Source organism: Nyctereutes procyonoides, unplaced genomic scaffold (assembly GCF_905146905.1).
Source record: "Nyctereutes procyonoides isolate TBG_1078 unplaced genomic scaffold, NYPRO_anot_genome, whole genome shotgun sequence".
NCBI lineage: Eukaryota > Metazoa > Chordata > Mammalia > Carnivora > Canidae > Nyctereutes > Nyctereutes procyonoides.
In genome coordinates, this window is record NW_026575051.1 from 31,441,097 (window position 1) to 31,454,071 (window position 12,975).

At 36.4% G+C, this 12,975-nt stretch overlaps 1 protein-coding gene across 1 annotated transcript in view; it reads left to right on the forward strand.

Annotated features, from left to right (window-relative positions):
• The first annotated feature begins 1,433 nt into the window (after nt 1–1,433).
• The window catches only part of ADGRB3 (adhesion G protein-coupled receptor B3), a 705,508-nt gene continuing 693,966 nt past the window's right edge, over nt 1,434–12,975 (forward strand). Inside the window, exons 1-2 of the mRNA XM_055329612.1 lie at nt 1,434–1,529; nt 2,624–3,395. Of these exons, the coding sequence (XP_055185587.1) occupies nt 2,639–3,395 (757 nt within the window). The 5' untranslated portion in view covers nt 1,434–1,529; nt 2,624–2,638. The remainder of the gene's footprint in view (nt 1,530–2,623; nt 3,396–12,975) is intronic.

A 12,975-nucleotide genomic window follows, 5' to 3' on the forward strand; every position in this document is an offset into this window, starting at 1 on the left:
GTTGCTGGCAGGTGGAGGGGCTGCGAGCAAACCCGGCTGTCTGCGTTTACTTAAACGCCGCAGTTGAAAAGTTAGAGAAGTCTCTCTCTCTCTCTCTCTCTTTTTTTTTTTTTTTCCAAGAGATTGTGCTGGGTCGGAAGGAATAGGCAGGGAGACCTAGGAGACCTGACGGTTGTATGTGATCGGGGTGATTTTATGAGGCGAGATTTTTAGGGTAGGACGAAGTTAAGATAAGGGGAGGCAGTGGGTCTTCTATTGGGGAAAACATTTAGTGGAGTGATGGCGCCGTCTATGTTCGACTGAACTAAAGTGTCACCCAGAAAAATCAGTTTTGAGAATAGCTAAACTAAATGCCGGTTTGCTTCTCAGCAGGAGACACATAAATAAAAAATAAAAAATAAATAAATAAATAAATGCAACATCCTTGAGACCTTGGTAGCCGTCCCTTAGTCAGCCCCAACCCCATTCTTTCTTTCCTAAAGAGGGAAATACAATTGTTTGAACTGGCCCCGCAGCCGGGGGCGGGGGTGGGGTGGGGGGGGGCGGCAGAGTTCAATGATTCGTTTTCGATTCTTTAGAATAAAACAAGGCTCCGCACACCGTGGCTTAAGGATTAAAATAAAGAGCATTATATTGAGGGGGCTCTCTTGAGCAAGCCTGAAAGTGAAATCAGAGCTATTTCCTCACTCTTTCTAATCCTGATGAGCACAGCAATGCAGACATGTACTGTCATAAATGGAAGCAAAAGTACTGGATATCATTAGGAAAAGAAATACGACCTCTTTTTGAGGTGCCTATTATAAAATGAAGCCCCCTTTCATGGATGGAATTCCTAATTTAGACACTTATTGTCACATTGGCTCTCAACGCCTACACTCTACCCTGAAGAACACTGCGCAGACCTGCATTGCCTGCAAAGTGCTACAGCAAAAAAAAAAAAAAAAAAAAAAGGAAATAATTTCCAGAATTTCCTGCAACTTTCCCAATTTTTTAACCTTTAAATGCTCATTGGCTTTATTTTCTCCGAAGAAAATGCATTATTCATTGATCTGTATGCTTGAAACGGAGAACGCTGTTTTGATAGTCCCAGCAGTTCTGATGTTATTTTAAACTGCTGCTATATAGAGATTTAGAGTTGGGGCTGTTTTCTCCTATATCAAGACATAGAACTTGAATTATAATCTGGAAAATGCAGATCTATCTTCAGGGACTTCGGTCACTGGTATTTGTGTGCATGCGTTGGTGTGTGTTATGCAATGGGAAGGAAGAGGGTTTTGTTAAAACCTTTGGTTCAGAGAGGACCCAGGCAAAGACACGAAAACTCTTAACTGTCTATATGTCTGTATGTCTGTCTCTGTTTACAGAACAGTGGAAGAGACTGCAGCCTAAAGACTTTTATAATTAACTTGGCATCACTTTTCTCAGCTCAAAGGCTAAACAAAAAAGCAGTGTCATTTATTCTAAGAGATAACTTCTTAAAGGTTAAAGCTGAAAAAATTCAAGTTATTTTTGGATAACAACTTACAGAGGTAAATATACCCAAGGATTACTTTGTTATGCAAGACCAGGTTGAAAAACATAAAGAAAAGGAGCTTTGGAGCTCCTATTGGAAAGGGAGCAATTCAGTAATGAAATCTGCTAGAAAGAAGATGCTAATGTCTTTTATCTACCATGTGTAAATCTTAAATTACAGTAGATAACTCTAGATAAAATAGCCCTAATTAAAAAAAAAAATTAAAAGACTGAAGCCAGCTCAATTACTGTGGTTCTGGGATTTTTCACTGATCTAGCCTTTGGATACAGATACAGTGATCCACTTTGTGTATCCCAAGAGGGCATGTCACATTGAAATGACTGCTTTAAATCCTAGTTCTCAGTGGTAATGTTGAACAACAAGTCTTTCCTATGTATCTACCCATCTATGCCCTTTCTCAGATGATGGTTTTAAAATTCTGTTGATCCACATGAATGCCGGTGTTTTTGCACAGGAATTCTCATCAGTTCACACGGTGGTCCCTGCAAAGACAAGTATGGGCATTTGGGAGATGATGTTTCATCTGCAACAAATTGTCATTCGTGTGTTTAAAATTGTGGCTATCCTTTATCGAGATTGCTTTTCATATTTAAGATAAAAGAAATAATGTGATGACAGCTGTTCCCAGATTATCAGATTAGAGTTTGTGTGATGATGTTTACTGCAGGCTGACTGAGAGAAAAGGTATTGGTTGCTTAAAAATATTTCAAAAATTAAAATTTAGGTTATGATATTTTTAAAAAGATCTGTTTTCCTCTTCTTTCAATGGAATCATAATGTACTTGGAGGAAATCCTGGTAGGTAAATTAGAGCATTCCTGTTAATCATATATTAAATATCATTTTTAAGTTGAATGTAGAGAATTTGGCCATTGTGAGTGACCACGTGAGGGCGCTGTTCACACAGCAACAGATAATTTCCTAGCGTTATAAAATAAAAAATTACCTGCCCTTCTTTTAAAAAGGGTTTTTTTTTTTTTTTTTTTTTACTGAAGTCTTGAAAACAGCTGGCTGTAATATTGGAAGGAGTTTCTTTTTTCAATGCGCAAAGACTCCTACTTGCATTTTACTTTCATTGCCATTTTTACAGGCCAAATGACATAGGATGAAGGCTGTTCGTAACCTGCTGATTTATATATTTTCCACCTATCTCCTGGTTATGTTTGGATTTAATGCTGCCCAAGACTTCTGGTGTTCAACTTTGGTGAAGGGAGTCATTTATGGATCGTATTCTGTAAGTGAAATGTTTCCCAAAAACTTTACAAACTGCACTTGGACGCTGGAAAATCCAGATCCAACCAAATATAGCATTTACCTGAAATTTTCCAAAAAGGACCTTAGCTGCTCTAACTTTTCCCTCTTGGCTTATCAGTTTGATCATTTTTCCCATGAAAAAATAAAGGATCTTTTAAGAAAGAATCATTCTATAATGCAACTCTGCGATTCCAAGAATGCTTTCGTTTTTCTACAATATGATAAAAATTTTATTCAAATACGTCGGGTGTTTCCAACTGATTTCCCAGGATTACAGAAAAAAGGGGAAGAAGATCAGAAATCTTTTTTTGAGTTTTTGGTATTGAACAAGGTGAGCCCAAGCCAGTTTGGTTGCCATGTATTATGCACTTGGTTGGAGAGCTGCTTAAAATCAGAAAATGGGAGAACAGAATCATGTGGGATCATGTATACAAAATGCACCTGCCCTCAGCATTTGGGAGAGTGGGGGATCGACGACCAGTCGCTGGTTTTGTTAAATAACGTGGTGTTACCCCTGAATGAGCAGACCGAGGGCTGTCTGACCCAGGAGCTGCAAACCACCCAGGTCTGCAATCTTACCAGGGAGGCCAAGCGACCGCCCAAAGAAGGTAAGTGCCCAGTAGAGAGGGGGAGATGGGAGGGAGGGGTGTTGGGAGATGGCATTAAGATGTTCTGTTTCAACAGAAGGGCTTAATCATTGCTCTTTAACTTTATCATCTTTGGAGTCATTTGATTTGTGATCTTCACTAATATAGGCCTCTTAAGCTAATTTTGGGTTTCAAGATTTTAGAGATGGGGCAGTGAGGATTGGGTAGGTCTCATCAACATGCTCTGTTAATGTATATGGAATATTCAGGAGAAAAGAGAGGCAAAAATGTGGAGCCAGTTTGCGATGGAGGTTGGGGAGGGGGGTTCTTTATTGGGCTGCAGCCCCTTGTGGAGACCTACCTCTACACATGTGCTCTCTTTCTCACTCACACTCCTGTGAAGTGGATTTGTAGGATTTCTACTTTATGCTGTAGCCCTGTAAAAAGTACTCTTTACTTCCTCTCTCCTTTGCCCTCTCTATCTCCGTGTCTCAACCAAGAGACCCCTTTAGTTGTGCTGCCCCAAGTTGTGGAGGCAGGACAAAAAAGTGACACAAACTCAATAGCAGGCCTGTTTTGACCAAATGACTTTCTGACACCTGAAGACAAGGGTGTCTCCCCTCCCCCAGAGGCCGGATAATTAAAAAAAAAAAAAATGCATTGCACAATAAATCCTGCGTACTTGCTCTTTTGTGGGTCAAGGAAACCCCACTGGAAGCGTAAACTCTGGGGTCTTCTGGCTGTGAAGCCACTTGGAGGCAGGGGTGAAGGGTAGAATTAAAACACAGGCTGATCCTGTAAAACCTGATAGCCCTCTTGCGGGATTTTTGCTCTTCTTGGTCCCCTGTTGATATACACGAGGAGAGTGAGAGCGTGTCAGAGACGAGCTAGATGGAAAAAATAGTGCAACGGAAATGCAGAGGAAAAAGAGAAAGTACAGGAGTGATTTATAGCTTTCACCCAATCCCCAGTGGGGGAGCTACCAGAGGATTTCAGATTTTGGATCATGTTTAATAATGCAAGAAAGCTGACATATTTTGTGAAAATGACTTTCCTGTTTGGAAGGTTAGCGGATGCGATTCCATTCCTTTGAGGACACGGTTGATACGCATTCGTTCTCGCTCCCCAACCCTGAAACTAGAGAGTGTGTTGATTTTTTATGCAGGAAATGTTTTCTGATCGCCACAAAGATCCCTGTCTGTGGAAAGGGACAGCCAAGCTCCAGTCCCTCTTTCCTCCCCCTCCCCCAACAGAAGTTGTCTTTGTGGCCAATATAAAATTGACACGTTGTTGGAGAATTTTCTTTAAGAGTAGCCAAGGCTTTGTAAGGGGAGGGGGGAGGGAAAGAGAGAGGAGGGCTTAACTAGCTAAATGCGGTTTCTCCACTGAAAGCAATTTGGGGGATGGGGATTATGGAAGAGCAATGGTACATGGAGAGAAGATGTGTTAGAAAATAAATGCAGACTAATGGCAATGAGAGAGGGCTGAAAACCTTTCCGATTTCTACAGGTCAGTGTTTCGCTAACAGCTGTGGCTGAAGAAAACAAAGTGGTTTTAAATTACAGGAGTTCTTTTCTCCAGTAAAAATCCCAGAGAAGCACTTGCAACTGCAGGGATGGTATTTAACACCATTTAAAACTAATTAGTGTCCCCTAGAATAAGAAGCTACAGTACACACAGAAAATGTGATGCTACAAGCTGGCTAATAAGACAATTAACATCAGAACTAGTATTTGTCTGTTTTATTGTTGTTTTAATAAAATCTAGAGAATCTGTTTTTTCAGTGGGTAAAATTCCATCATGAAATTGTCTGCGGATGAGGAGTGGGACTTGAAACTAGTTTTGGAAGCTTTTTTTTTTTTTCTTTTTTTGTGAATGGTAGCAAGTGACAAAAACAAAATTGTGTGCATATTAAGCATGATTTTCAAAGGTTTTGCAGGTCACGATCATGAGATGTGGGTTGAGACAGTGCTAGGATTTATAGAAGTTGGACTAGATAGCCTTTTGTTTTGTAAATGAGTAAGAATATGAGTGATTTTAGGCATTCGATGTATATATCACAGTCACGTGGGAACACATCTTTTTCTTTTGGCTAGTTAGCTGGCAAAATGAGAAAGGAACAGCTCCACAGACAAATAAGTGATTATGTGAAAATTGTTACTATGAACTGAACTAGGAAAACTTTATGTAATAGGGGAAGAATATATACTGTATCAGTAAAATTGCACAGCCTGTATTCTCCTTATTCTAAATTTGTGTTCATTAATTGTTTAGGTATTCTGAGTCAGAAATGTAAGGATAAGTAAGTCCTGAAGACATAATTGTAGCTGATGCATTTATAAGTAATTCTTATAAAATATATACAGCATTCCTTACCTCATTCAAAGAAGACCTTTTTGGCTATGTTGTGTTGTAGGAAAGGAATGTGGAAATCTGCAGACTCTTAGTACAATTTATGCAAAGTATATTAAATCTTAAATATTTTATATAAATGATATGTAAAATCTTATGAAAGAATTATTTAATACCATTTCAAATAAACTACCATATAATGATATTCACGAGGTTAGAGGTTAACAATTACATACAGTTGTGCTACTCATATCTAATTTTATTTCAAAACGTCTTTACTTTATATGGTAACATGTAATCCCAAGTTTTAAAATAACGCTTTAAAAATTCTTCATTTTACATTAATATATGATTTCTATTTTCTATAGAAAAATAGACTATCCTGTAAGTTATCAAGGTAATAAATAACAAAATTATTCTCCACAGCTTTTTTTTTTTTTTTTTTACTTCTGTTTTATTTGTTGTACTAAGTACCGAAAACCTTGAGTGGAAATATTTTCTATGTTCATTACATCATAGAAGTGGCACAAATTGGATAGACGACTCTTTATATGCAATAAATACAGTTTTAGGTTGTTTTGTGCAGTGCTGATGGTGATGGCAGTGGTGTACCAAATTCTGAATATTTTGAATGTATCCATTGAAATCATAAAATCATATTTAGTTAATATTTGAGGAAACTATAGGCTTCCAGGTCTGGGATGTTGGTTTTGTTGATTTAGGACTTCTACTATAATGTTTGCTAATAATACATTCACATATCGAAGAATTTCATAGCCAGAAAACAGCAAGAAGAAAACCATCACTGTTGGTAGTGATGACATCAACAATTATAAATGTTATCTTGAATACATTACAAAACTACATAATTGGACTGATGCCTTACTAAAGTGTTAAGCATTAGTACGTTTAAGTATCTTTTTTAAAAATCATGTTTGACATATTTGAAGGTGATACATCATTATAAAAACTTAGTTGCCATTCCCCAATTTTTATGTGAAAATTTGAAATCCAAGTAAATCAATATAATGAAGACTCTTAAAAATAACGATGTCTTATTTCAGGCAGTATTTTTAAAAAAACTGTCTGCACTTAATGTATATAACCTGTTTTTAAAAAGGAAACTCAAATGACATTGCTGTTTACTTGGTTTTCAGATGTAAGTCTGGGGAGGTACTGGCATGTATTCATGAGGTCTTTGCTACGTTTTATAGGACACTTTTTTTTCTACCATAGATGATTCTGGACTATAAAGCTAAAAATAAAAGATGTGATATAAGATCTTAATTCTCAGTACTTCACCTAAAATAAGCAACTGAAACAGTTTGGGCAGAAAAATTCTACCAGAGTATCTAAATCCCATAATAAGCCTTAATGGAACCTTTGTTTCCTACTTATATCAATGGTGCTACTTATGTGAAGGGAAATTGGGATCCCTGTATAGATTCCAGGAAATCTGAACACACATACTCATTTGTCTTTTCACGCTGCCTGTACTAATCCTTGATACTCTGTCACTCGAGGGAAGTCTCACTATGTGCCTGTGTAAAAGTGAGCCTGGGTTGTGTGTGTGTTTGTAGTTCTAGATACCTATTTTGTCATCTAGAGCAATTTGTGTCTCTCTCAGTGTTTTTATTTCTTTCTACTCTTGCTCTTTTTGCCCTCAGAACTGTTCAGCAGCCTTTCACCTTGCTCTTTATGGTCATTGAGTCTTACTTCCTTTGTAAATAACTACCATGATCCTGCACTCTATTGAGATACAGAAAGGCGTCATGAGTCTGTTGTTCCTTGAAGATGCAAAGCCTGAGAGTTTGGTCTGCCCCTTGGCTGCATCCCATGGTGCTCTGCATGTACTGTACTTCTGTTCTAGCACTTATCATATTGCTGTGTATTTCCCATTTATATTTCCATTTCCCTCCACTAGACCTGGGAATTCTTCATGCATGAAGACTGAGTCATCAGTTGTCTATGACAATAGAGTTTTAGTAAATATTGAATGTTAAATGAACAAAACAAAAAAGATCTCAATAGGAAAGATAGTAATACCTTGGTTACAATCAAAAGAATAAAACTACATCATTTGGGGAAAGGGGCCACCTTTTACTTTCTGGTTTATTTAGGGAAAGATAGCTATCATTTATATAATTTCCAATTCCATTAATGTATTACTTATGCCAGCTTCTGATCTCAACATATTATTTAATAACACTTTTTAACAAGAAGAATAGAATCATTAAGAAATATTCTTAGTTTTATATACATGTTATATATATATATAAAGATTATGTGTTATATATATATATATATATATATATATATATATATAAAGATTATGATCCATATAACTTTCTACATATGGCTACCCACCAAAGCATGGTAAGAAAATTTGCTAATTTCTGCTTAACTATCTTTTTTAAAACTTTTAAAAAGATGTATTTATTTGTGATAGAGAGAGAGAATAAGTGGTGAGGGCAGAGGGAGAGGAAGAAGGGGGCTCCATCCCAGGACCCCAGAGCCCCAGGTTCATGACCTGAGCTGAAGGCAGATGCTTAACTAACTGAGCCACCCAAGCACCCCTGTTTAACTGTCTTCCTTTCTCTTTATGTTTCTCTCTCTGGCTCTAGCATTACTTCCACAGTAATGACATTTCCCAAATCCTCTCTTGCATAGTTTGAAGACAAACACGCAAATTCTTTCCAAGAAAGAGGAAAAGAATATCTGCATGTCAAGTTCAGCACCTCTGTTATTCACTCTTGTTTAATAATTTATAAGTGTAGTAATAGAATATTATTAAAATTGTAGGCCTGATCAAGTAAAGTGAAAAGTGCCATAATTCTTACTTTTGTCATTTTAGAATTTTGATAATTTAAGATGTCATATATATATGTGTGTGTGTGTATTTATATATAATATTTAGTGAAACAAAATTCCGTTATGTGTCAACACATTTTTTGTGGGTGATAAAATATTAACATGAACATTTATGTGTGTACACCTATGTCTCATACATGCACACATTTGCCAAGATGTGTCAGTGGGTTTTTATGATAGCTGTAAATAAGTGTACTGTAGTAGTTTCCTTCCAAAATTGACAAGAAAGTTTTACTTGACTTCAGCTTCGTGCATTACCTTATTGACTTCATTCCTAAAAGAAGCAATTTTATAGTTAAACTGAATACTTTTATAAAACGTAGTATTCTTTAGAATCACTCTGGTATATATTACCTAAAGTCATATGGCTCTTGGATCTCAAATCAGTGTTCATTCAAAAATAAACTTGTCTTACTTTTTCAAAAAATTATTGCTGGCTTTAAAATCCTGAACCAGAAAAATAAAAAAATAAAAATAAAAAATAAAAAAATAAAATCCTGAACCAGAAAGAGCTGAGTTTGAATCTTCTCTTCCACATCATAACTGTTACTCTGTATTACTACTTTCCTCTTCTCAGATTAGATTGGTAATGCTTATTTCTCAGGGTACAGGAGAACAGGAAATGACATCATGTACTGAATTTTAAAAGCCTAATAAAATTAATGGCCTGGAATATTTTAGTTCCTGTCAGCCCTGTGGAGATTTTTTCCCAAATCAATTAACTAATAAAAATCAGAGAGGTATGCAATTTTTCTAAGTATATCACTTCATTGAAATGAAAGGTATTTTGTTGTAAGGTACACTTGAGTCCCCAGAGTGACTCAGCCTCCTAGTAGCATCTGACAAGTGACTGAGCTTGACTCATCAATCTTTGGTAGTAGAGTGTTGAATTAAATGGGATTGGACATGTAAAACACAAGTCCATTGCTCAAGTTACATTAGGCTCTCAATTCAGTTTTTGAATGTCTTTTTTATTCTTATCTTTTGGCTATAAATAATAGAGAATTGATAATAAATAATGAAGCAGATTGTCATTTAATTATATGAACTTGCTTATGAACTTAGGGAATTTAACAAAGGATCATTAAGCATCTTGAATGTATGTCTATTTTGTAATAGATACAGAAAAGGTAGCATCTCAGTACCTATGTGTTGATGGAGGCATGACTAATATATCAAATAGATCAAGCTAGTGGTGTGTGAGTCACCCTGGGCCTGGAAAGATGTCCTTTGGATATCATTGTGGATAGCCTGCAAATCCATTTAAATTAAACAGTTCCATGAGTATTTTACTCTTTTCTGCAGTACACAAAATTAAGCTCATGTTTTGAAATGTATTCTGAAAAGGAATTATCTTGAAATACTAGTCCATATTAAACCATTTGGAAAAAAAATGTAGGACTATCTTGTATGTTTTTCACTGGATTGTAATCACATACCAGTAAGCCCCAGGATTCCCCAAAGGCTTATACATTCAGATATTGAAAACAAATTTTTTTTACTACTCATTTGAAGATTCTGATGTTTTCTTGAAGGAAAATTACAAAATGTGATCTCTAAGACCCCATGAAAAGCTACATGCTCTATGTTCATTATCTTTCAACTGTCATTCAGGAATCTTGCTCACTTGCAGAGAATGACCTAGCTATCTGTATGTTAAAGGTTAATAAGAAACGTATTTCTGCTATAAACAGAAAGACAATAAGTAATAAATTCATAATGAGTACATTAGTATGGAGTTGTTTCTCTCAAAATTAATTAAGTGAATAGGAGTCTTTTCTGAAATCTGAAATGTTTGCTGATATGCATTTTCACCATATCCACGCCCATCCCCATCACATAATCATTAATGATTGGAAAACATTATAAAATATGAAGGTAAAATGATTACTGTTTGGTTTCCACTGGGTTAAATGAAATAATTTACCTGCCAACCTAATCCTGGATATTATATTCTCTAATTATTTCTTCTGGGTAATAAGTTTCTTTGGGGAATATTCTGTTGTTTGGGAAAACAGAAAAAATATGTGCATGGAAAAGATATTAGAATACTGATACAACCAGATTTTAAAACAGTTGACCCTTGAACATCTGGGGAGCTATGGGCACAGTTGGAAATCTGTATACTATTTTTGACACCCCCAAAATTTAATTTCTAATAGGCCGCTAATGACAGGAAGCCTTACCAATTCTATAAATAGTGTGTGTGTGTGTGTATACACATATATACATATATATATTCTATTCTTGTAGCAAGCTAGAAAAAATAAATGTTATTAAGAAAATCATAAGAGAAAATACATTTATAATATTGTATTTATTTTAAAAAATGTATGTATAAGTGGACTCGTGCAACTCAAGCCGATGTTGTTCAAGGACCACCTGATTTAGAATATGACTTAAATACACTTAAACAGAATAAAAAGCATTAAAAAAGTTGGAGAATCAAAAAGAGAAGGCTACCTTGATGAAATTACTTTTTAGCAATAAATATGTTAAGTTGATAGAAATGTCACAGAAATATTATCTCTTCTAGGTAATTCATATCTCTCCCAGGTATTACACAGTATTTCTTTCATGACATTTCTACGAGTGTTTCTTCCTTTTAAGGTAATTTTAAAAGTTTTGATAATTTTTTAAAAATTGATTTCTATGCTTGCATATCCAAACAATAATTTGTTCTCCAATAAATATATTTTTTAAGATTTTATTTATTTATTAATGAGAGACACGGTGGGGGGGTGGTGGCGCAGAGACAGGCAGAGGGAGAAGCAGGCTGCATGCAGGGAGCCCCATGCGCAGGGAGTCTCCAGGGAGACTCAATCCCGGGTCTCCAGGATCACGCCCCAGGCCGAAAGTGGCACTAAACCGCTGAGCCACCTGGGCTGCCCTCCAATAAATGTTTTTAAGGAGAAGCTTCATCTAATATCGCTCCTGAAAATATAAGGGAGTAAAGCATTATAATAAACAGTTTATAAATTTAAAGAATATAATAAAACCTAACATTGAGGAAATGTTTTCCAGTTTGCCAGGCTCTGTTGCATATATTATTTTATTTGGGGAATAATTGTGTGAAACACATATTATTTGTCCCATTGACGTGTGCTGAATATATAGAATACCCTAAAGACTGTGGTTTTCCTTTCTCTAAAAATTTAATACAAATCGGTTCAAATGAAAAACTAGAGAATTTCAGAACTTTGGGTTTTCTCACTATTTTTGGAGTGCTTGAAACTGAATCACAAATTCTCAGATGCATGAGGGCTGTTAGGTGTTACGTAGTCCAAATATTACCTGGTTAATGGATTCCCAATCTGCAAACATGATGAGAACATTATTTCAGCTGAATTTAAGTCTTTTGGGGATTTATATTAATACCATTTGTATAACATGAAAGAGGCACAGTCACTTAATATTGTTTGATAGTTCTTCTGTTTAATTAAAAAAAAAATCTGGGGGCGCCTGGGTGGTTCGGTGGTTGAGCATCTGCCTTTGGCTCAGGTAGTGATCCTGGGGTCCTGGGATCGAGTCTCGCATCACGCTCCTCAAGGGCAGCCTACCTCTCCCTCTGCCTATGTCTCTGCCTCTATCTCTGTTTCTCATGAATAATTAAATAAAAAATTTTTTAAAAAATCTGGTATCTAGCCAGGACAATAATCAGACTATACTTCACTATACTACTTACAGTATCTTTACAAATTAAAGCTTTCATCTATTAGATTTTTGTTCTATTTAGTATATATTATTTAAACACTGTGATGTCAATCTCAAAAAGCAATATTCAGTCTAAGCTCATTAAATTTAAAGAGCAGTGTATTTCAAGTTCAGAGTCTGTGTAGACTAAGTTGATTTAGCAACACCTATCTAGGATTTCCTTTCACTATTATTTTCTAGGGAAATCTGTGTTTTGAGGAAATAGGATGTCTTACATTGTTTATTCTATGGTACATTGAGAAATAGTGTTGGGGGCGGGGGGAGAGGTCTGGGTTCTCTCCTTCACTGACAGTCCCAGCTTCAGGCAGGTGGACTTACCCTTTGAGCTCTGGCAGCCACTCTCTCCTCCCACCTGTGGGTAGTAGTGCTCTGCTGTTTCTTTAAAGATTTTATTTATTTATTAGAGACAGAGAGAGAGAGAGAGAGAGAGAGAGAGAGAGAGAGAGGCAGAGACACAGGCAGAGGGAGAAGCAGACTCCATGCAGGGAGCCCGATGTGGAACTTGATCCCGGTCTCCAGGATCACACCCTGGGTTGAAGGCAGGCGCTCAACTGCCAAGCCACCCCAGCTGCCCCTCTCTGCTGTTTCTAACCCTGAGTGCTATGTGCTCTCTCCTTGGTTTCACCAAGCACTATCCATGCCTAGATTTTTTTTCTCAAATTAT